Source organism: Taeniopygia guttata, chromosome 16, assembly GCF_048771995.1.
Source record: "Taeniopygia guttata chromosome 16, bTaeGut7.mat, whole genome shotgun sequence".
In the NCBI taxonomy this organism is placed as follows: Eukaryota; Metazoa; Chordata; class Aves; order Passeriformes; family Estrildidae; genus Taeniopygia; species Taeniopygia guttata.
Window position 1 is genome coordinate 5,058,972 of NC_133041.1, and position 24,919 is coordinate 5,083,890.

Sequence of the window (24,919 nt, forward strand, 5' to 3'; positions counted from 1 at the left end):
AAAATCCCGGGATTTCACCCCAAAATCCTGTTCCAGGGGGTCCCTGCGGCCTGTCCCGCTCCCGGGGCCGCGTGGTCGGTGCTGAGTGACCCAAAATCCGCGAATTTTGCCCCAAATGACCGAAACTTCCCGAATTTGGCCCCGAATGAGCGAAAATCGCCGTTTTTTCGCACAATTGCCCAAAATCCCGGGATTTCACCCCAAAATCCCATTTTAGGGGGTTCCTTTGGGTTCTCCTGATTTTGGGCGCTCATGGTCAGGGGACAAATGTTCCAAAATCTGCGAATTTTGCCCCAAATGTGCGAAACTCCGCGAATTTGGTCCCAAATGACCGAAAATCGCCGTTTTTTCGCGCAATGACCCAAAATCCCGGGATTTCACCCCAAAATCCCGTTGCAGGGGGTCCCTGCGGCCTGTCCCGCTCCCGGGGCCGCGTGGTCGGGGGCGAATGTTCCAAAATCCCCAAATTTCGCACTGAATGACCCAAAATCCGCTAATTTCGTCCCGAATGACGGAAAATCGCCGTTTTTTCTCACAATTGCCCAAAATCCCGGGATTTCACCCCAAAATCCCATTTTGCGGAATTCCTGCGACCTCTCCTAACTTTGGACCCACGTGGTCGGTGCTGAGTGTCCCAAAACACCCAAATTTTGCCGCAAATAATTCAAAAATTTCCGAAATTCGCCGTAAATGACGGAAAATCGCCGTTTTTTCACACAATGACCCAGAATCCCGGGATTTCACCCCAAAATCCATTTTTAGGGGGTTCCTTTGGGTTCTCCTGATTTTGGACGCTCATGGTTGGTTCTGAATGACCCAAAACCCCTAAATTTCAACCCAATGAGCGAAACTCTCCAAATTTCGCCGTAAATGGCCGAAAATCGCCGTTTTTTCGCACAATTGCCCAAAATCCCGGGATTTCACCCCAAAATCCCGTTCCAGGGGGTCCCTGCGGCCTGTCCCGCTCCCGGGGCCGCGTGGTTGAGGGGGAGTGACCCAAAACCCCCAAATTTCGCACCGAATGACCCAAAACCCGCGAATTTGGCCCCGAATGACGGAAAATCGCCGTTTTTTCGCACAATGACCCAAAATCCCGGGATTTCACCCCAAAATCCCATTTTTAGGGGATTCCTGCGGCCTCTCCCAATTTTGGGCCCGCGTGGTCAGTGCTGAATGACCCAAAATCCGCGAATTTGGCCCCAAAAGACCCAAAACCCACAAACTTTGCTGTAAATGGCCGAAAATCGCCGTTTTTTCGCATAATGACCCAAAATCCCGGGATTTCACCCCAAAATCCCATTTTTAGGGGGTTCCTTTGGGTTCTCCTGATTTTGGGCGCTCATGGTCGGGGGCGAATGTTCCAAAAATCCCCAAATTTCGCCCCAAATGATTGAAAACCCCCAAATTTTGTCCCAAATGGCCGAAAATCGCCGTTTTTTGGCACAATTGCCCAAAATCCCGGGATTTCACCCCAAAATCCCATTTTTAGGGGTTCCTTTGGGTTCTCCTGATTTTGGACGCTCATGGTCAGGGGTGAATGTCCCAAAATCTGCGGATTTCGCCCCAAATGCTCCAAAACCTACAAATTTTGCTGTAAATGACCGAAAATCGCCGTTTTTTCGCACAATGACCCAAAATCCCGGGATTTCACCCCAAAATCCCATTTTAGGGGGTTCCTTTGGGTTCTCCCAATTTTGGGGACTTGTGGCCGGTGCTGAATGACCCAAAATCCGCGAATTTCGCACCGAATGCCCCAAAACCCCCAAATTTTCCCGTAAATGACCGAAAATCGCCGTTTTTTCACACAATGACCCAAAATCCCGGGATTTCACCCCAAAATCCCGTTCCAGGGGGTCCCTGCGGCCTGTCCCGCTCCCGGGGCCGCGTGGTCGGGGGCGAATGACCCAAAATCCCTAAATTTCACCCCAAATGATTCAAACTCCCCGAATTTGGCCCCGAATGACCGAAAATCGCCGTTTTTTCACACAATTGCCCAAAATCCCGGGATTTCACCCCAAAATCCCGTTCCAGGGGTTCCCTGCGGCCTGTCCCGGTCCCGTGCCCGCGTGGTCGGGGCTGAATGACCCAAAACCACCAATTTTCACCCCAAATGCCCCAAAAACCACAAATTTTGCTGTAAATGACGGAAAATTGCCGTTTTTTCGCACAATTGCCCAAAATCCCGGGATTTCACCCCAAAATCACATTTTAGGGAATTCCTGTGGCCTCTCCCAATTTTGGGGGCTTGTGGCCGGTGCAGAATGACCCAAAATCCGTTAATTTTACCCCAAATGATTCAAACTCCGCGAATTTGGCCCCGAATGACCGAAAATCGCCGTTTTTTCGCCCAATTGCCCAAAATCCCGGGATTTCACCCCAAAATCCCATTTTAGGGGGTCCCTGTGGCCTCTCCCAACTTTGGGCCCACGTGGTCAGGGGTGAGTGACCCAAAATCCGCGAATTTCGCCCCAAATGTGTGAAACTCTTTGAATTTGGCCCCGAATGACCGAAAATCGCCGTTTTTTCGCCCAATTGCCCAAAATCCCGGGATTTCACCCCAAAATCCCATTTTTAGGGGGTTCCTTTGGGTTCTCCTGATTTTGGCCACTCGTGGTTGAGGGTGAATGACCCAAAATCCGCGAATTTCGCCCCAAATAATCGAAAATTGCCAAATTTGGTCCCGAATGGCCAAAAATCGCCGTTTTTTCACACAATTGCCCAAAATCCCGGGATTTCACCCCAAAATCCCATTTTTAGGGGGTTCCTGTGGGTTCTCCTGATTTTGGGCGCTCATTGTCAGGGGCGAATGTCCCAAAATCTGCGAATTTTGCCCCAAATGTGCGAAACTCCGCGAATTTCGCTGTAAATGACTGAAAATCGCCGTTTTTTCGCCCAATTGCCCAAAATCCCGGGATTTCACCCCAAAATCCCGTTCCAGGGGGTCCCTGCGGCCTGTCCCGCTCCCGGGGCCGCGTGGTCGGGGGCGAATGTTCCAAAAATCCCCAAATTTCGCCCCAAATGATTGAAAACCCCCAAATTTTGTCCCAAATGGCCGAAAATCGCCGTTTTTTGGCACAATTGCCCAAAATCCCGGGATTTCACCCCAAAATCCCATTTTTAGGGAATTCCTACGGTCTCTCCCAACTTTGGGCCCACATGGTCAGGGGTGAATGACCCAAAATCCGCGTATTTCAACCCAATGAGCAAAAATCCCCGAAATTCGCCGTAAATGACCGAAAATCGCCGTTTTTTCGCACAATTGCCCAAAATCCCGGGATTTCACCCCAAAATCCCGTTCCAGGGGGTCCCTGCGGCCTGTCCCGCTCCCGGGGCCGCGTGGTCGGGGGCGAATGTCCCAAAATCCCCGAATTTCACCCCATATGTCCCAAAACCCCCAAATTTCGCCATAAATGACCGAAAATCGCCGTTTTTTCGCCCAATTGCCCAAAATCCTGGGATTTCACCCCAAAATCCCGTTCCAGGGGGTCCCTGCGGCCTGTCCCGCTCCCGGGGCCGCGTGGTCGGTGCTGAGTGTCCCAAAATCCCCGAATTTCACCCCAAATGACCGAAAATCGCCAAATTTCGCCGTAAATGATGAAAAATCGCCGTTTTTTGGCACAATTGCCCAAAATCCCGGGATTTCACCCCAAAATCCCATTTTTAGGGGGTCCCTGCGGCCTGTCCCGCTCCCGGGGCCGCGTGGTCGGGGGTGAATGATCCAAAACCACTGAATTTCACCCCAAATCATTCAAACTCCCTGAATTTCCCCGTAAATGACCGAAAATCGCCATTTTTTCGCGCAATTGCCCAAAATCCCGGGATTTCACCCCAAAATCCCATTTTAGGGAATTCCTGTGGCCTCTCCCAATTTTGGGGGCTTGTGACCGGTGCAGAATGACCCAAACTCCCTAAATTTCGCCCCAAATGTGCGAAACTCTGAGAATTTCGCCATAAATGACGGAAAATCGCCGTTTTTTCGCACAATTGCCCAAAATCCCGGGATTTCACCCCAAAATCCCATTTTAGGGGGTTCCTTTGGGTTCTCCTGATTTTGGCCACTCGTGGTTGGTTCTGAATGACCCAAAACCACCAATTTTCGCCCCAAATGCTCCAAAACCCACAAATTTCGCCGTAAATGACCAAAAATCGCCGTTTTTTCACACAATTGCCCAAAATCCCGGGATTTCACCCCAAAATCCCGTTCCAGGGGGTCCCTGCGGCCTGTCCCGCTCCCGTGCCCGTGTGGTCGGGGACAAATGTTCCAAAATCCCCAAATTTCACCCCAATGAGCAAAAATCCCTGAAATTCGCCATAAATGACCGAAAATCGCCGTTTTTTCGCACAATGACCCAAAATCCCGGGATTTCACCCCAAAATCCCATTTTTAGGGAATTCCTGTGGCCTCTCCCAACTTTGGGCCCACATGGTCGGTTCTGATGACCCAAAATCCACGAAATTCACCCCAAATGCCCCAAAACCCCCAAATTTTGCCGTAAATGACCGAAAATCGCCGTTTTTTCGCACAATTGCCCAAAATCCCGGGATTTCACCCCAAAATCCGTTTTTAGGGAATTCTTGTGGTCTCTCCCGCGCCCGGGGCCGCGTGGTCGGGGCTGAGTGTCCCAAACTCCCCAAATTTCGCCCCGAATGACCGAAAATCGCCAAATTTCGCCGTAAATGATGAAAAATCGCCGTTTTTTCGCGCAATTGCCCAAAATCCCGGGATTTCACCCCAAAATCCGTTTTTAGGGAATTCCTGTGGCCTGTCCCGCTCCCGGGGCCGCGTGGTCGGGGGTCTCGCGGCCGGGCCGGGCCGGTGGCCCTGGGCGGTGTCGCTGCAGCTCCGGGGGCGGCATCGCTGCGGGGGGACCCTGGTGACGCCCCAGTGGGTGCTGAGCGCCGCCCACTGCTTCCAGGGGTCAGTTTGGGGCGAATTTGGGGGATTTTGGGGATTTTGGGGATTTTGGGGTCATTTTGGGGGGATTTGGGGGGATTTGGGGGCATTTCGGGGGGATTTTGGGGCATTTTGGGGGGATTAATTGGGGGATTTGGGATCATTTCCAGGGGATTTAGGATCAGTTTTAGGGGATTTGGGATCATTTCCGGGGGATTTAGGATCATTTTTTGGGGATTTTGGGTCATTTTTGGGGGATTTAGGATCGTTTTTAGGGGATTTAGGATCATTCTAAGGAGATTTGGGAGGGTTTCAGGGGGATTTTGGATCATTTTGGGGGTTTGGGGTCATTTTTAGGGGGTTTAGGAACATTTTGGGGGGATTTGGGAACGTTTCGGGGGGATTTGGGAACGTTTTGGGGGGATTTGGGGTCATTTTGGGGGGACTTTGGGGCGTTTTAGGGGGATTTGGGGGGGATTTGGGGCTTCCAGGGGTGAGATTTGGGGGGAATTTGGGGGTTTTGGAGCATTTGGGGGGATTGGGGGGTTTGGGGGATTTGGGAATGTTTCGGGGGGATTTGGGGGGATTTGGGAACATTTTGGGGGAATTTGGGGCATTTTGGGGGGATTAAGTGGGGGATTTGGGAGGGTTAAATAGGGAATTTGGGAGATTTTGGGGGAGTTTGGGGTCATTTTTGGGGGGATTTAGGATCATTTCCAGGGGATTTAGGATCGTTTTTAGGGGATTTGGGATCATTCTGAGGAGATTTAGGGTCGTTTTGGGGGGATTTGGGGTCATTTTGGGGGGATTTGGGGGGATTTGAGGCCATTTTTGGGGAGTTCTGGGAGAGGTTTCTGAGGATTTCAGGAGAGATTCGGGGGGATTTGGGGTCATTTTTTGGGGGTTTAGGATCATTTTTGGGGGATTTAGGGTCATTCTGAGGAGATTTGGGGTCATTTTGGGGGGATTTGGGAATGTTTTGGGGGGATTTGGGGGGATTTGGGGTCATTTTGGGGGGATTTTGGGTCATTTTGGGGGGATTTGGGGGATTTTGGGTTATTTCGGGGGGATTTGGGGCCATTTTGGGGGGATTTTGAGGGAATTTGGGAATGTTTTGGGGCTTTTGGGGGGATATGGGGGGATTTGGGGGGATTTGGGGCTTTTTGGGTATTTGGGGGGATTCGGGGGGATTTGGGGCTTCCAGGGGTGAGATTTGGGGAGAATTTGGGGGATTTTGGGGCTTTTGGGGGATTTGGGGGGGATTTGGGTCATTTTGGGGGGATTTGGGGTCATTTTGGGGGGATTTTGGGGTCATTTCAGGGGGATTAAGTGAGGGATTTGGGAGGATTAAATAGGGGATTTGGGAGGTTTTGGGGGAGTTTGGGGTCATTTTTGGGGGGGTTAGGATCATTTTGGGGGGATTTGGGAGCATTTTTGGGGGATTTAGGATCATTCTGAGGAGATTTGGGATGATTTTGGAGGGATTTGGGTTCGTTTCGGGGGGATTAATTGGGGGATTTGGGATAATTTCGGTAATTTTGGATAATTTTGGCTGATTTTGGATAATTTTGCCTGATTTTGGATAATTTGGGTTAATTTTTGATAATTTTGAGTGATTTTGGATGAATTTCGGGTAATTTGGGGTGAATTTTGGGTAATTTGGGGTGAATTAAGTCGGGGGGATTTGGGGTGAATTTTGGGTGATTTTGGGGTGAATTTTGGGTAATTTGGGATAATTTTTGTAATTTTGGATAATTTGGGTTAATTTTTGATAATTTTGGGTAATTTTTGGACAATTTTGGGTAATTTGGGGTGAATTTTGGGTGATTTGGGACAATTCTGGGTAATTTGGGTTAATTTTTGATAATTTGGGGTGATTTTGGATGAATTTTGGGTGATTTTGGGATAACTTTGTGTATTTTTGGATAATTTTGGTATTTTTGGCTAATTTTGACTAATTTTGGGTGATTTTGGGTGATTTTGGCGCAGCCCCGGGGGGCTCCGGGCCCCTCTGAGCGAGTGGAGAGCCGTGGTGGGGCGGCTGCGGCTGCAGAGTGACCACGGGAGTGACCACCCGAGTGACCACCCCACTGACCGCCCCACTGACCACCCGAGTGACCACCCCACTGACCGCCCGAGTGACCACGGGAGTGACCACGGGAGTGACCACCCGAGTGACCACCCGAGTGACCACCCGAGTGACCACGGGAGTGACCACCCGAGTGACCATCTGAGTGACCACCCGAGTGACCATCTGAGTGACCACCTGAGTGACCACGAGAGTGACCACCCGAGTGACCACGGGAGTGACCACCCGAGTGACCACCCGAGTGACCACCCGAGTGACCACGGGAGTGACCACCCGAGTGACCATCTGAGTGACCACCCGAGTGACCATCTGAGTGACCACCTGAGTGACCACGAGAGTGACCACCCGAGTGACCACGGGAGTGACCACCCCACTGACCGCCCGAGTGACCACGAGAGTGACCACCCGAGTGACCACGGGAGTGACCACGGGAGTGACCACGGGAGTGACCACCCCACTGACCACTCAACTGACCACCCGAGTGACCACCCCACTGACCACCCGAGTGACCACGGGAGTGACCACGGGAGTGACCACCCGAGTGACCACCCCACTGACCACCCGAGTGACCACCCGAGTGACCACTCAACTGACCACCCCACTGACCACCCCACTGACCACCCCACTGACCGCCCGAGTGACCGCCCGAGTGACCACGGGAGTGACCACGGGAGTGACCACCCCACTGACCACCCGAGTGACCACGGGAGTGACCACCCCACTGACCACCCGAGTGACCACCCGAGTGACCACCCGAGTGACCACAGGAGTGACCACGGGAGTGACCACCCGAGTGACCACCCGAGTGACCACCCCACTGACCGCCCCACTGACCACCCGAGTGACCACCCGAGTGACCACCCGAGTGACCACCTGAGTGACCACGAGAGTGACCACGGGAGTGACCACGGGAGTGACCGCCCGAGTGACCACTCAACTGACCGCCCCACTGACCACCCGAGTGACCACCCGAGTGACCACGGGAGTGACCGCCCCACTGACCACCCGAGTGACCGCCCGAGTGACCACCTGAGTGACCACGGGAGTGACCACGGGAGTGACCACGGGAGTGACCACGGGAGTGACCACCACGATGGACACCGGTATGGACACGGGGATGGACATGAGAGTGACCACTGGAGTGACCACTGGAGTGACCACTGGAGTGACCAGCAGAGTGACTATGGGAATGACCACCAGAATGACCATGGGATTGACCACAGGGATGACCATTAGAGTGACCACCAGAATGACCACAGGAATGACCACAGGAGCGACCACCAGAATGACCATTGGGATGACCACTGGAGTGACCACGAGAATGACCATGGGAGTGACCACAGGGATGACCATTAGAGTGACCACAGGAGTGACCCCGGGAGTGACCACGAGAATGACCATGGAAATGACCACTGGAGTGACCACCAGAGTGACCATGGGACTGACCATTAGAGTGACCATGGGATTGACCACCAGAATGACCACTACAGTGACCACCAGAATGACCACAGGGATGACCATTAGAGTGACCACCACAATGACCATTAGAGTGACCATGGGAATGACCACAGGGATGACCAAAGGGATGACCATTAGAGTGACCATTGGAGTGACCACGGGAGTGACCACCAGAATGACCATAAAACTAACCACCGGAATGACCATGGGAGTGACCATGGGAATGACCATGGGAATGACCACCAGAACGACCATGGGAATGACCATTAGAGTGACCATGGGATTGACCATGGGAGTGACCACAGGAGTGACCACTAGAATGACCACCAGAATGACCATGGGAGTGACCACGGGAGTGACCACCAGAATGACCATGGGAATGACCACAGAGATGACCATTAGAGTGACCATGGGAATGACCACGGGATTGACCACTGGAGTGACCACTTGAGTGACCATGGGAATGACCATGGGAGTGACCACTAGAGTGACCATAAAACTAACCACCAGAATGACCACAGGGATGACCATTAGAGTGACCACTGGAGTGACCACCAGAATGACCATGGAATTCACCACAGGAGTGACCAAAAGGATGACCATTAGAATGACCACCAGAATGACCATGGGATTGACCATGGGATTGACCAAGGGACTGACCACAGGGATGACCATTAGAGTGACCACCAGAATGACCACGAGAATGACCACAGGAGTGACCATGGGAGTGACCAAGGGACTGACCACAGGGATGACCATTAGAGTGACCATGGGAATGACCCCAGGGATGACCATTAGAGTGACCACCAGAATGACCACAGGAGTGACCACCAGAATGACCACGAGAATGACCACTAGAGTGACCACCAGAATGACCATGAGATTGACCACAAGAGTGACCACCAGAGTGACCATAAAACTAACCACGAGAATGACCACAGGGATGACCACGGGATTGACCATGGGAGTGACCATGGGAGTGACCACCAGAATGACCACAGGGATGACCACTTGAGTGACCACAAGGCTGATCACCAGAATGACCATGGGAATGACCATGAGAATGACCACCAGAATGACCACGGGATTGACCAAAGGGATGACCACAGGAGTGACCACCAGAATGACCACAAGGCTGACCACCAGAATGACCATTAGAGTGACCATGGGAATGACCACTAGAGTGACCATGGGAGTGACCACCAGAATGACCATGGGATTGACCACTAGAGTGACCATGGGGATGACCATTAGAGTGACCATGGGATTGACCATGAGAGTGACCTTGGGGCTGACCAGAGGAGTGGCCACCAGAGTGACCATAAAACTAACCACCAGAATGACCACAGGGATGACCACGGGAGTGACCACAGGAGTGACCACCCAACTGACTACAGGAATGACCACTGATGTGACCACCAGAATGACCATGGGATTGACCATGGGAGTGACCACGGGAGTGACCACCAGAATGACCATGGGAATGACCATGGGATTGACCATGGGAGTGACCACCAGAATGACCACGGGATTGACCAAAGGGATGACCACAGGAGTGACCACTAAAGTGACCATAACACTAACCACCAGAATGACCACAGGAGTGACCACAGGAGCGACCACCGAAGTGACCACAGGGATGACCATGGGAGTGACCACCAGAATGACCATGGGAATGACCATTAGAGTGACCACCAGAATGACCACTGGCGTGACCATTAGAGCGACCATGGGAATGGCCCCAGGGATGACCATTAGAGTGACCTTGGGGTTGACCATGAGAATGACCACAGGAGTGACCACAAGAGTGACCATAAAACTAACCACCAGAATGACCACAGGGATGACCACAGGAGTGACCACTACAGTGACCACCAGAATGACCACAGGGATGACCATTAGAGTGACCACCACAATGACCATTAGAGTGACCATGGGTTTGACCACTGGAGTGACCATGGGAATGACCATGGGATTGACCACGGGATTGACCACAGGAGTGACCACTAGAGTGACCAAGGGTTTGACCACAGGGATGACCATTAGAGTGACCACCAGAATGACCATGAGAATGACCACCAGAATGACCATGGGAATGACCACAGGGATGACCATTAGAGTGACCACCAGAATGACCAAAGGGATGACCATTAGAGTGACCTTGGGGTTGACCACAGGAGTGACCACCAGAATGACCATGGGATTGACCATTAGAGTGACCATGGGAATGACCACAGGGATGACCACTTGAGTGACCACTAAAGTGACCACCAGAATGACCATGGGAATGACCAAGGGGATGACCATTAGAGTGACCACAGGAATGACCCCAGGGATGACCACTTGAGTGACCACAAGGCTGACCACCAGAATGACCAGAGGATTGACCACAGGGATGACCAAAGGGATGACCATTAGGGTGACCACTAGAGTGACCACCAGAATGACCACTAGAATGACCATGGGGTTGACTCCAGGGATGACCACCAGAATGACCATGAGAATGACCATTAGAGTGACCACCAGAATGACCAAAGGGATGACCAAAGGGGTGACCATTAGAATGACCATGGGATTGACCACGTGAGTGACCACTAGAGTGACCACAGGAGTGACCACCAGAGTGACCATGGGAATAACCACCAGAATGACCACAGGGATGACCCCAGGAGTGACCACCGAAGTGACCACAGGAGCGACCACCGAAGTGACCACAGGAGTGACCACCCAACTGACCACCCGAGTGACCACCCGAATGACCACCCGAGTGACCACGAGCAGGGCCAGGAGCTGTCGGTGGCCGAGCTGATTGTCCACCCGCGGTTCCGCGGCGTCCGGGGGGGTCACGACCTGGTGCTGGTGCGGCTGCGGCCGCGGGCGGCGCTGGGGCGGGACGTGGGCACCGTGTGCCTCCCCCGGGCCGGGCAGCGGCCGCCCTTCGGCCGGAGCTGCTGGATCAGCGGCTGGGGACACGTGGCCGAGAACGGTGAGTGGGCAGGAGGGGATTTGGGGGGAAATGGGGGATTTGGTAAAAAACTAAAAAATGGGGAAATTTGGGGGAAAAATGGGGGAATTTGGGTTAAAAAAACTAAAAAAATGGGGAAATTTGGCAGGAAAAACAAAAAAAATGGGGAAGTTTGGCAGGGAAATGGGGGAATTTGGCACAAAAAAACAGAAAAAATGGGGAAAATCAGACCAAAAATGGGGAAATTTGACCAAAAATGGGGAAATTCAGCACGAAAAACACAAAAAATGTGGAAATTTGGGGGGGAAATGGGGGAATTTGGGTCAAAAAACCACAAAAAATGGGGAAATTTGGGTAAAAAACATAAAAAAATGGGGAAATTTGGCATAAAAATGGGGAAATTCGGCAGAAAAATGGGGAAATTCGGTGGGAAAATGAAGAAATTTGGACCAAAATGGGGAAATTAGGCATGAGAAACCAAAAAAATGGGGAAATTCGGGGGGAAAATGGGGGAATTTGGCACGAAAAACTAAAAATATGGGGAAGTTTGGCATAAAAATGGGGGAATTTGGGTAAAAAAAAATAAAAAAATGGGGAAAATTTGGCATAAAAATGAGGAAATTTGGTGGGTAAAAAACATTAAAAATGGGGAAAATCGGACCAAAAATGGGGAAATTCGGCACAAAAATGGGGAAATTTGGGTAAAAAAACTAAAAAAATGGGGTAGTTCGGCACGAAAATCAGAAATTCGTCAGGAAAAGCCCAAAAATGGGGAAATTCGGCCCGAAAAACCCAAAAAATGGCGAAATTCAACCCAAAAATGGGGAAATTCGGCAGGAAAAACATAAAAAATGGGGAAATTCGGCATAAAAATAAGGAAATTCTGCATGAAAAACCAAAAAAAATGGGGAAATCTGGCAGGGAAATGGGGAAATTTGGCACGAAAAACTAAAAAAATGGGGAAATTCAGCAGGGAAATGGGGAAATTCAGACCAAAAATGGGGAGATTCGGGGGGAAATGGGGAAATTTGGGTCAAAAAAAGAAAAAAAAATGGGGAAATTTGGACCAAAAATGGGGAAATTTGGACCAAAAATGGGGAAATTTGGGTCAAAAAACTAAAAAATGGGGAAAATTGGAACAAAAATGGGGAAATTTGGCACAAAAAACTAAAAAAATGGGGAAGTTTGGCATAAAAATGGGGGAATTTGGGTTAAAAAAACAAAAAAAATGGGGAAATTTGGCATAAAAATGGGGGAATTTGGGTTAAAAAACCACAAAAAATGGGGAAATTTGGCCAAGAAAACCACAAAAATGGGGAAATTCTGGTCGAAAAACCAAAAAAATGGGGAAATTCAGCAGGGAAAACAAAAAAAAAAGGAGAAATTCAACCCAAAAATGGGGAAATTCGGCTCAAAAATGGGGAAATTTGGCAGGAAAATGGGGAAATTTGGTGGGAAAAACTAAAAAAAATGGGGAAATTCAGCACAAAAATGGGGGAATTTGGCACGAAAAAACAGAAAAAATGGGGAAGTTTGGCATAAAAATGGGGAAATTTGGCACGAAAACCAAAAAAAAAAAAGGGGGAAATTCTGGTCGAAAAACCAAAAAAATGGGGAAGTTTGGCGGGGAAATGGGGAAATTTGGCCCAAAAATGGGGAAATTTGGACAAAAAACACAAAAATGGCAAAATTCAGGCTAAAAATCGGGAAATTCAGCCTAAAAATGGGGAAATTCAGCCGAAAAATGGGGAATTCGAGACAAAAATGGGGAAACTTGGCACAAAAATGGGGAAATATGGCCCAAAAAACACAAAAAATGGGGAATTCAGCCCGAAAATGGGGAAATTCGGTGGGAAAATGGGGAAATTTGAACAAAAAACATAAAAAATGGGGAAATTCGGGCCGAAAATGGGGATATTTGGCCCAAAAACCCCAAAAAAATGCCAAAATTCTGGCCAAAATGGGGAAATTCGGCCCGAGAATGTGGAATTCAGGCAGAAAATGGGGAAATTTGGCCCAAAAAAACCAAAAATGGGAAATTCAGCACGAAAATGGGGAAATTCAGCAGGAAAAGCCCAAAAATGGGAAAATTCAGCCAAAAAAACCCAAAAAAATGGCAAAATTCAGGCCAAAACTGGGAAATTCGGCACAGAAAACCCCAATTTGGGGGAGGGGGTCTCAGTGAATTTGGGGAGGGGTCTCACCAGAATTTGAGGAGGGGTCTCACCCCATTTTCAGGACCCTTCACGCCCCATTTTTCAATTTTCTCCTCCATTTTTCCCCTTTTTAACTCAATTTTCCCCCATTTTAACCCCATTTTTCGACGTTTTTCCCCCATTTTTCGGCGTTTTTCCCCCGGAATTTCGGCTTTTTTTTGGGGAGGGGGTCTCGCTGAATTTGGGGAGGGGTCTCACCTGTGAATCCCCAATTTGGGGAGGGGTCTCACCCCATTTTTGGGACCCTTCACGCCCCATTTTTCATTTTTTTCCTCCATTTTTCGCCATTTTAACCCCATTTTTCGGCGTTTTTTCCCGGAATTTCGGCTTTTTTTTGGGGAGGGGGTCTCTGTGAATTTGGGGAGGGGTCTCACCCAATTTGGGGAGGGGTCTCACCCCATTGTCAGGACCCATTTTTCATTTCCACCTCCATTTTTCACCATTTTAACCCCATTTTTCGCCATTTTAACCCCATTTTTCGAGGTTTTTTCCCCCGGAATTTCGGGTTTTTTTGGGGAGGGGGTCTCTCTGAAATTGGGGAGGGGTCTGGGCCAAATTTTGGGAGGGGTCTGAGCCCAATTTGGGGAAGGGTCTCACCTGTGGGATCCCAAATTTGGGGAGGGGTCTGGGCCTAATTTGGGGAGGGGTCTCACCAGAATTTGGGGAGGGGTCTGAGCCCAATTTGGGGAGGGGTCTGGGCCCAATTTGGGGAGGGGTCTCACCCCATTTTTGGGACCCTTCACGCCCCATTTTTCCCCTTTTTAACCCCATTTTTCACCATTTTAACCCCATTTTTCACCATTTTCCCCCCATTTTTCGCCGTTTTTCCCCGGAATTTCGGCTTTTTTTTGGGGAGGGGGTCTCAGTGAATTTGGGGAGGGGTCTCACCTGTGGATCCCCAATTTGGGGAGGGGTCTCACCCCATTTTCAGGACCCTCCATGTCCCATTTCGGGCTCTTCCACTCCATTTTTCCCCTTTTTAACCCAATTTTTCCCCATTTTAACCCCATTTTTCGGTGTTTTTCCCCCGGGATTTCGGCTTTTTTTTGGGGAGGGGGTCCCTGCTGAATTTGGGGAGGGGTCTGGGCCCAATTTGAGGAGGGGTCTCACCCCATTTTTGGCATCTTTCACACCCCATTTGGGCTCTTCCACCCCATTTTTCCCCATTTTAACCCCATTTTTCGGCGTTTTTTCCCCGGAATTTCGGCTTTTTTTTGGGGAGGGGTCTCACTGAATTTGGGGAGGGGTCTCACTGAATTTGGGGAGGGGTCTCACCCCATTTTTGGGACCCTCCACATCCCATTTCGGGCTCTTCCACTCCATTTTTCCCCATTTTAACCCCATTTTTCGCCGTTTTAACCCCATTTTTCGCCGTTTTTCCCCGGAATTTCGGCTTTTTTTTGGGGAGGGGGTCTCTGATGAATTTGGGGAGGGGTCTCAGCGCTGCCGCCCCCTCCCCAGTGTCGCTGCCCGCGGGGGCTCCGCTGCAGGAGGCGGCGCTGCCGCTCCTCTCTCCCCCCACCTGTAACTGCCTCTACTCCCACCTGAGGCGCCGCGACCTGGCCCGGCCCGCCCGGCCCGGGATGGTCTGTGCCGGGGGGGCAAGGGGGGGGCAAGGGGCCTGCCAGGTAATTTGGGGAGGGGTCTCGGGGGTCCTGGGGGGCGTCTTTGGGGGTTAAATTGGGATTTTGGGGGAAAAAATGGGATTTTGGGGGAAAAAAATGGGATTTTTTGGGGTACAATTGGAATTTTTGGGCATTTTTGAGGAATTAAATTGGGATTTTTGGGGTAAAATGGGTCTGGGGGCACTGTGGGAGCTGCCAGGGAATTTGGGGAGGGGTCTCGGGGGTCTTGGGGGGCACCTTGGGGGGTTAAATTGGGAATTTGGGGGAAAAAAATTGGATTTTCTGGGGTAAAAATTGGGATTTTGGGGTGTTTTTGAGGAATTAAATTGGGATTTTGGGGGTAAAATGGGTCTGGGGGCGCTCCAGAAGCTGCCAGGTAATTTGGGGAGGGGTCTCGGGGGTCTTGGGGGGCGTCTTTGGGGTTTAAAGTGGGATTTTGGGGGAAAAAATGGGATTTTCTGGGGTAAAATTGGGATTTTCTGGGGTAAAATTGGAATTTTTGGGCATTTTTCAGAGGTTAAATGGGGATTTTGGGGGGTAAAATGGGGATTTGGGGGGGTAAAATGGGTCTGGGGGTGCTCTGGGAATTTGGGGAGGGGTCCCGGGGGTCCTGGGTGGGATTTTGGGTGGTTTTGGGGTAGTTAAAGGGGGTAAAATGGGGATTTGGGGGGTTAAATGGGGATTTTGGGGGATTTTCTGGGGGTAAAATGGGTCTGGGGGTGGTCTGGGAATTTGGGGAGGGGTCCCGGTGGTCCCGGGTGGGATTTTGGGGGTTAAATGGGGATTTTTGGGCATTTTTCAGAGAGTAAATGGGGATTTTGGGGGGTTTTTGGGGGGTAAAATGCAGATTTTGGGAGGTTTTGGGGGGTAAAATGGGTCTGGGGGCGCTCCAGAACCTGCCAGGGAATTTGGGGAGGGGTCTCGGGGGTCCCGGGTGGGATTTTGGGGGTTAAATGGGGATTTTTTGGCATTTTTCAGAGTTTAAATGGGGATTTTGGGGGGTAAAATGGGGATTTTCGGGCATTTTTCAGAGATTAAATGGGGTTTTGGGGGGTAAAATGGGTCTGGGGGCGCTCTGGGAATTTGGGGAGGGGTCCCGGGGGGTGTCTTTGGGGGTTAAATGGGGATTTCGGGGGGTTAAATTGGGATTTGGGGGGATAAAATGGGGTAAAATGGGGATTTTGGGGGATAAAATGGGGATTTGGGGGGGGAAAATGGGTCTGGGGGCGCTCTGGAAATTTGGGGAGGGGTCCCGGGGGTCCTGGGGGGCTCCTTGGGGGGTTCAATGGGGATTTTGGGGGAAAAAAATGGGATTTTCTGGGGTAAAATTGGGATTTTCGGGCATTTTTGAGGATTTAAATTGGGATTTTTGGGGTTAAATGGGGATTTTGGGGGGATTTGGGGTGATTTTGGGGGTGGAAAAATGGGATTTTCGGAGGGAAAAAATGGAATTTTCAGGGGCAAAATTGGGATTTTTTTGGGTGTTTTTGGGGATTTAAATTGGGATTTTTGGAGGGGGAAAAAGGGGATTTTAAGGGGGAAAAATGGGATTTTTGGGGGGAAAAAATTGGGATTTTCTGGAGTAAAATTGGGATTTTGGGGTGTTTTGAGAAATTAAATTGGGATTTTGGGGCATTTTTGACGATTTAAATTGGAATTTTTGGGGTATTTTTGACGATTTAAATTTGGATTTTGGGGTGATTTTCGGGGGAAAAAATGGGATTTTCGAGTGGAAAAAAATGTGATTTTCGGGGGAAAAAAAATGGAATTTCGGTGGAAAAAAATGGAATTTTTAGTGTTAAAAATTGGTATTTTTGGTGCATTTTTGACGATTTAAATCGGGATTTTTGGGGGGTAAAATTGGGATTTTTGGGGGGAAAAAATTGAATTTTGGGGTTAAAATTGGGATTTTTTGGTGGTAAAATTGGGATTTTGGTGCATTTTTGATGATTTTAATTGGGATTATTGGGGTGATTTTGGGGGGAAAAAATGGGATTTTGAGGATTTAAATTGGGATTTTTGGGGCATTTCAAAGGATTTAAATTGGGATTTTGGGGCGTTTTTGAGGATTTAAATTGGGATTTTGGGGGGATTTGGGTTGATTTTGGGGGGGAAAAAAATGGAATTTTGGGTGGGAAAAAATGGAATTTTGGAGGGAAAAAATAGGATTTTTGGGGGTAAAAAATGGGATTTTTTTGGGGAAAAAATGGGGTTTTCGATGGGAAAAAATGGGATTTTTTGGTGGTAAAAAATAGAATTTTGGGGGTAAAATTGGGATTTTCGGGGGTAAAAATGTGATTTTCGAGGGGAAAAAAATGGGATTTTCTGGGGTAAAACTGGGATTTTTGGAGGGAAAAAATGGAATTTTTAGTGTTAAAAATCGGTATTTTTGGTGCATTTTTGCCAATTTAAATTGTGATTTTTTGTAACCGCTTCCTGGAGCAGAATTTGGGGTAAATTCCCGTGTTTTTTTTCCCCCCAGGCGGACTCGGGGGGCGCGGTGAGCTGCGGGGGCGCCCCGGGCGGGCGCTGGGTGCAGTTCGGGGTGCTGAGCTTCGCCCTTGGGTGCGGCCGCCCCCACGGCCCCGCCCTGGCCACGGGGGTGGGGGGCGCCCACGGGCGCTGGCTGCGGCGGCACCTCCCCCCCGCCGCCTTCGTCCCCGAGCTGGGACCCCCCCCGGACCCCGAGATGGAGCTGGGGGTTTGCTATGGTGAGACCCCTCCTCAAAATTACCCAAAATTACCCGAAAATCCCAAAAAAATCCCAAAAAAATCCCAAAAATTCCCCAAAAAATCCACCTAAAATTACCCAAAATACGCCAAAAATTCCATAAAATCCACTTAAAATCAACCCAAAATCATCCCCGGATCCCGACATGGAGTTAGGGGTTTGCTACGGTGAGACCCCTCCCCAAAAATTCCCGAAAAATCCCAAAAATTCCCAAAAAAAATTCACCTAAAATTACCCAAAAAATCCACCTAAAATAACCAAAAATAAGCCAAAAATCCCATAAAATACACTTAACATTGCCCCGGATCCGGACCTGGAGTTGGGGGTCTGCTACGGTGAGACCCCTCCCCAAATTCCAAAAAAATCCCAAAAATCCCTGAAATTCCCTGAAATTCCCAAAAAAATCCCATTAAAATAGCCAAAAAATCCCATAAAATACACCAAAATAGCCCAAAAATCCACTCAAAAATGCCCCGGACCCCCACATGGAGCTGGGGGTCTGTTACGGTGAGACCCCTCCCCAAAAAATCCTGAAATTCCCAAAAATTCCCAAAATTCCAAAAAAAATCCCATTGAAATAACCCAAAATAACCCAAAAATCCACTTAAAACTGACCCAAATAGCCCAAAAATCCCATTAAAGTAACCCAAATCCTCCCCAAAACCCGACATGGAGCTGGGGGTTTGTTACGGTGAGACCCCTCCCCAAAAATCCTGAAATTCCCAAAAAATCCCCAAAAATTCCCTGAAATTCCCCAAAAAATCCCATTAAAATAGCCAAAAATCCCATCAAATACACCAAAAATAAGCCAAAATAATCAAAAAATCCACTTAAAAGTGACCCAAATCCCGACATGGAGTTGGGGGTTTGTTACGGTGAGACCCCTCCCCAAAATTACCAAAAAATCCCAAAAATTTCCCAAAAAATGCACCTAAAATACACCAAAAATTCCATTAAAATAGCACCAAATAGCCCAAAAATCCCATGAAATCCACTCAAAACCGACCCAAATTTGGACATGGAGTTGGGGGTTTGCTACGGTGAGACCCCTCCCCAAAAATCCCGAAATTCCCAAAAAATTCCCCAAAAAATTCCATTAAAATCACCTAAAATAGCCAAAAATCCCATTAAAGTAACCCAAATCCTCTGAAATTTCCCAAAAAATCCCATTAAAACAGCCCCAAAATCCCCCCAAAACCTCCCAAAACCCCCAAATTTGACCCCACCCTGCCCCCAACCCCTGACCTCTGACCCCTCCCCAATCCTCAGGCCACGCCCCCAACCCCTGACCCCTCCCTTGACCCCTCCCCCACAAAGCCCTCCCCAACCCCTGACCTCTGACCCTGACCCCTCCCCCACCAACCCCTCCCCCAACTGCTGACCCCTCCCTTGACCCCTCCCCCAACCCCTGGCCCCTCCCCCAACCCCTGACCTCTGACCCCTGACCCCTCCCCCACAAACCCCTCCCCCAACCCCTGACCCCTCCCCCACCCCCTGACCCCTCCCCCAACCCCTGACCCCTCCCCCAATCCATGACCCCTCCCCCAATCCATGACCCCTCCCCCTTTCACTGGCCCCTCCCCCAACCCCTGACTCCCCCAACCCCTGACCTCTGACCCCTGACCCCTCCCCCACAAACCCCTCCCCCAATCCTTGACCCCTCCCCCATTCCATGACCCCTCCCCCAACCCCTGACCTCTGACCCCTGAACCCTCCCCCAACCCCTGACCCCTCCCCCAACCCCTGACCCTGACCCTGACCTCTGACCCCTCCCTTGACCCCTCCCCCAAATCCATGACCCCCTCCCCCATCCCCTAACCCCTCCCCCAATCCATGACCCCTCCCCCAACCCCTGACCTCTGACCCCTCCCCCAAAAACCCCTCCCCCACCCCCTGACCCCTCCCCCATTTCATGACCCCTCCCCGAACCCCTGACCTCTGACCCCTGAACCCTCCCCCAACCCCTGACCCTCCCCCAACCTCTGACCCCTGACCCCTGACCCCTCCCCCTCCCCTAACCCGTCCCCCTCCCCTGACCCCTCCCCCAACCCCTGACCCCTCCCTTGACCCCTCCCCCAATTCCTGACCCCTCCCCCATTCCATGACCCCTCCCCCACCCCCTGACCCCCCAACCCCTGACCTCTGACCCCTGACCCCTCCCCCAATCCATGACCCCTCCCCCCTCTCTGGGACCCGCCCCCTCTCCCTAACCCCTCCCCCGACTCTCTGGCCCCGCCCCCTTTTACTGGCCCCGCCCCCTGACTGTCGGGCCCCGCCCCCTTTTACTGGCCCCGCCCCGTTTTTTGGCCCCACCCCCTGACTCTCTGATCCCACCCCCATTTTGGCCCCGCCCCCTTTTAGCCCCGCCCCCTTTGGCCCCGCCCCCGTCCCTGGCCCCTCCCCCTTTTTTTAGCCCCGCCCCCTTTCCCAGGCCCCGCCCCCTGACTGTTGCCCCTCCCCCCAGGCTGCGGCACCTCCGGGGGTCCCCCCCTGCCCCTCCCCCCTCCCCCCCGCTGGCCCTGGGGGGTCTCCCTGCGGGGGGGGGAGGGGCGGCGCTGCGGGGGGGCGCTGCTGGGGGGGGGATGGGTCCTGACGGCCGCCAGCTGCTTCATCGGGTGAGTCATTACCGATAATTAGCGTTAATTAGTGTTAATTAACGATAATTAACCCAAAAACACGGGAATTAACCAAAAAAACCCCGAAAATCTGCGCGAAATTCACCCAAATTAACCCAAATTAACCCCAAATCCACCCCCTGCTGCTTCATCGGGTGAGTCATTACCGCTAATTAGCGTTAATTAATGTTAATTAATAATAATTAACCCAAAAACGCGGGAATTAACCAAAAAACCCCCGAAAATCTGCGCGAAATTTACCCAAATTAACCCAAAATTTACCCCAAATCCACCCCCTGCTGCTTCATCGGGTGAGTCATTACCGATAATTAACGTTAATTAATGTTCATTAGCAATAATTAACCCAAAAACGCGGGAATTAAACAAAAAAACCCCAAAATCTGCACGAAATTCACCCAAATTAACCCAAATTAACCCAAATTAACCCCAAATCCATCCCCTGCTGCTTCATCGGGTGAGTCATTACCGCTAATTAGCGTTAATTAATGTTCATTAACGATAATTAACCCAAAAACGCGGGAATTAACCGAAAAAACCCCAAAAATCGGCGCGAAATTCACCCAAATTAACCCAAATTAACCCCAAATCCACCCCCTGCTGCTTCATCGGGTGAGTCATTAGCGATAATTAGCGTTAATTAATGTTCATTAACAATAATTAACCCAAAAACGCGGGAATTAACCAAAAAACCCCCAAAATCTGCGCGAAATTAACCCAAATTAACCCAAATTAACCCAAAATCCACCCCCTGCTGCTTCATCGGGTGAGTCATTACCGCTAATTAACATTAATTAACCTTAATTAACAATAATAACCCAAAAACGCGGGAATTAACCAAAAAAACCGCAAAAATCGGCGCGAAATTAACCCAAATTAACCCAAATTAACCCGAAATTAACCCCAAATCCACCCCCTGCTGCTTCATCGGGTGAGTCGTTAGTGGTAATTAGCGTTAATTAATGTTAATTAACAGTAATTAACCCAAAAACGCGGGAATTAACCAAAAATCCTAAAAATTTACACAAAATCTACCCAAATTAACGCAAAATTAACCCAAAATCCACCCCCTGCTGCTTCATCGGGTGAGTCGTTAGTGGTAATTAGCACTAATTAATGTTCGTTAACGGGAATTAACACAAAAACGCGGGAATTAACCAAAAATCCCAAAATTTTACACAAAGTTCACCCAAATTAACCCAAAATAACCTCAAATTCCCCAAATTTTCCCGAATTTCCCCCAAATCTTCCAAATTTCCCCCAAATTTGCCCGAATTCCCCAAATTTTCCTGAATTTCTCCCGAATTCACCCAAATTCACCCAAATTCACCCAAATTTCTCGAATTTCCCCCAAATTTTCCCAAATTTTCCCCAAATTCACCCAAATTTCCCGCAAATTCCCCAAATTTTCCCAAATTTCTCCCAAATTTCCCCCGAATTCCCCAAATTTTCCCGAATTTCCCCAAAATTCACCCAAATTTCCCTCAAATCTCCCAAATTCCCCAATTTCCCCCAAATCGCCCAAATTTTCCCCAAATTCACCCGAATTCTCCAAATTTCCCCCCAAATTAACACATATTTCCCCCAAATCTCCCAAATTTCCCCCAAATTCCCCTGAATTCCTCAAATTTTCCCGAATTCCCCCGAATTCACCCAAATTTCCCCCAAATTCCCCAAATTTCCCCCAAATTCCCCAAATTCCCCCAAATTCCCCAAATTCACCCACATTTCCACCAAAAATCTCCCAAATTTTCCCGAAATTCCCAAAATTTTCCTGAATTTCCCCCAAATTCACCCACATTCCCCCAAATCTCGCAAATTTCCCCCAAATTCCCCAAATTTTCCTAAATTTCTCCCAAATTCACCCAAATTCCCCAAATTTTCCCGAATTTCCCCCAAATCTCCCAAATTTCCCCCAACTTCCCCAAATTCTCCAAGATTTGCCCCAAATTCCCCAAATTTCCCCCAAATCCACTGGAATTCCCCAAATTTTCCCCGAATTCACCCAATTTTCCCCCAAATCTCCTAAATTTCCCCTGAATTCACCCAAATCTCCCAAATTTCCCCCAAATTCCCCAAATTTCCCCGAATTTCCTCCAAATTCTCCCTAATTTTCCCCAAATTTCCCCCAAATTCCCCAAATTTTCCTGAATTTCCCCCAAATTACCCCAAATTTCCCCCGAATTCAGCTGAATTCCCCAAATTTTCCCGAATTTCCACCAAATTGCCCCAAATCTCCCAAATCTCCCCCGAATTCCCCAAATTCCCCCGAATTTCCCCGTTTCTCTCCCCGCAGGGCTCAGGACCCCGAGGCCTGGGAGGCGGAGCTCTGGGGGGCGGAGCCCGAAAGCCACGCCCCCTTTCCCGGTGACCCCGCCCCCTCCAACCACACCCATTCAAGCCCCTCCCCCGCCACTGGCCACACCCACTCAAGCCCCTCCCCCTTATCTGACCCCTCCCCCTCCTCTGACCCCGCCCATTTTAGCCCCTCCCCCTCCTCTGACACCTCCCCCTCTTCTGGCCCCTCCCACTCAAGCCCCTCCCCCTCTCTTAGCCCCACCCCCTCCTCTGACCCCTCCCATTTAAGCCCCTCCCCCTCCACTGACCACACCCCTTCTGGCCCCGCCCCCTCTAACCCCTCCCCCTTATCTGACCCCTCCCATTTTAGCCCCTCCCCCTCTGACCACTCCCACTCAAGCCCCTCCCCCTCTTTTGACCCCTCCCCCTCCTCTGACCCCTCCCATTTAAGCCCCGCCCCCTCTGACCCCTCCCCTTCTCTAAGCCACGCCCCCTCCAATTTAAGCCCCTCCCCCTCTACTGACCACACCCATTCTGGCCACGCCCCCTCTGACCCCTCCCCCTTATCTGACCCCTCCCACTCAAGCCCCTCCCCCTCTGACCACACCCCCTCAAGCCCCTCCCCCTCCAATGACCCCTCCCCCTCTGACCCCTCCCCCTGCTCCCCAGGCCCCGCCCCCTCTTTAAGCCCCGCCCCCCGCGGGTCGAAGCTCCGCCTCCACGGCGCCTTCGCGGGGGCGTGGCCTGGGGAGGGGGCGGGGCCTGGGGAGGGGGCGGGGCCTGGGGAGGGGGCGGGGCCTGGGGAAAAGGGGGCGGGGCCTGACCTGGCGCTGCTGCAGCTCCGCCCCTCCCCCCAATGGGGGCCGAAGCTCCGCCCCCTCTGCGCCCCCTACCGGGACCACCCCAAACCTCACCTGGGCACACCTGGGCACCCCAAAACGCACCTGGGGGGCACCTGCTGGGCGCTGCGGGCAGGTGAGAAACCCAAAATCACCCCAAAAATCACCCCAAAACTCACCTGGGCACCCCAAAAACTCACCTGGGCACCCCAAAATTTACCTGGGGACACCAAAAACTCACCTGGGCACCCCCAAAACTCACCTGGGAACCCCAAAAATTCACCTGGGCACCCCAAAACTCACCTGGGGGGCACCTGCTGGGCGCTGCGGGCAGGTGAGGGACCCCAAAAACACACCTGGGCACACCTGGGCACCCCAAAATTCACCCCAAAACTCACCTGGGCACACCAAAAACTCACCTGGGCACCCCAAAACTCACCTGGGCACACCTGGGCACACCTGGGCACCCCAAAATTCACCTGGGGGGCACCTGCTGGGCGCTGCGGGCAGGTGAGAAACCCCAAAAACTCACCTGGGCACCCCAAAACTCACCTGGGCACCCCAAAAACTCACCTGGGCACACCTGGGCACCCCAAAACCCACCTGGGGGGCACCTGCTGGGCGCTGCGGGCAGGTGAGGAACCCCAAATTCACCCCAAAAACTCACCTGGGCACACCAAAACTCACCTGGGAACCCCAAAACTCACCTGGGCACCCCAAAATTCACCCTGAAACTCACCTGGGCACCCCAAATTCATCCCAAACCTCACCTGGGCACACCTGGGCACCCCGAAACTCACCTGGGAACCCCAAAAACTCACCTGGGGACACCCAAATTAACCCCAAAACCACCCCAAAAACTCACCTGGGGGGCACCTGCTGGGCGCTGCGGGCAGGTGAGAAACCCAAAATCACCCCAAAAACTCACCTGGGCACCTCAAAAACTCACCTGGGCACCCCAAAAACTCACCTGGGCACACCTGGGCACCCCAAAACTCACCTGGGCACACCTGGGCACACCAAAAACTCACCTGGGAACCCCAAAAACTCACCTGGGGACACCAAAATTCACCTGGGCACCCCAAAACTCACCTGGGCACCCCGAACCTCACCTGGGCACACCTGGGCACCCCAAACCTCACCTGGGGGGCACCTGCTGGGCGCTGCGGGC

General features: G+C 51.1%; 1 protein-coding gene across 1 annotated transcript; it reads left to right on the forward strand.

Moving 5' to 3' along the window:
- The first annotated feature begins 356 nt into the window (after nt 1-356).
- LOC121470793 (serine protease 33-like) lies at nt 357-23,197 on the forward strand. Its single transcript, XM_072936398.1, has 9 exons — nt 357-450; nt 4,750-4,918; nt 6,884-6,943; nt 11,210-11,427; nt 15,084-15,250; nt 17,730-17,969; nt 20,436-20,593; nt 22,908-23,044; nt 23,166-23,197. The coding sequence occupies exons 1-9, from the start codon at nt 357-359 to the stop codon at nt 23,195-23,197; spliced, it is 1,275 nt and encodes a 424-aa protein (XP_072792499.1).
- The last annotated feature ends 1,722 nt before the right edge of the window (nt 23,198-24,919 follow it).

Bases quoted from the DNA above. Each gene is read 5' to 3' on its own strand.
- LOC121470793 (XM_072936398.1), top strand. From the start codon at position 357: ATGACCCAAAATCCCGGGATTTCACCCCAAAATCCCGTTGCAGGGGGT. The intron at 451-4,749 runs GTTCCAAAATCC...ATCCGTTTTTAG, and splicing joins CCGCGTGGTCGGGGGCGAAT to GGAATTCCTGTGGCCTGTCC. The intron at 6,944-11,209 runs GCAGAGTGACCA...TGACCACCCGAG, and splicing joins GTGGTGGGGCGGCTGCGGCT to TGACCACGAGCAGGGCCAGG.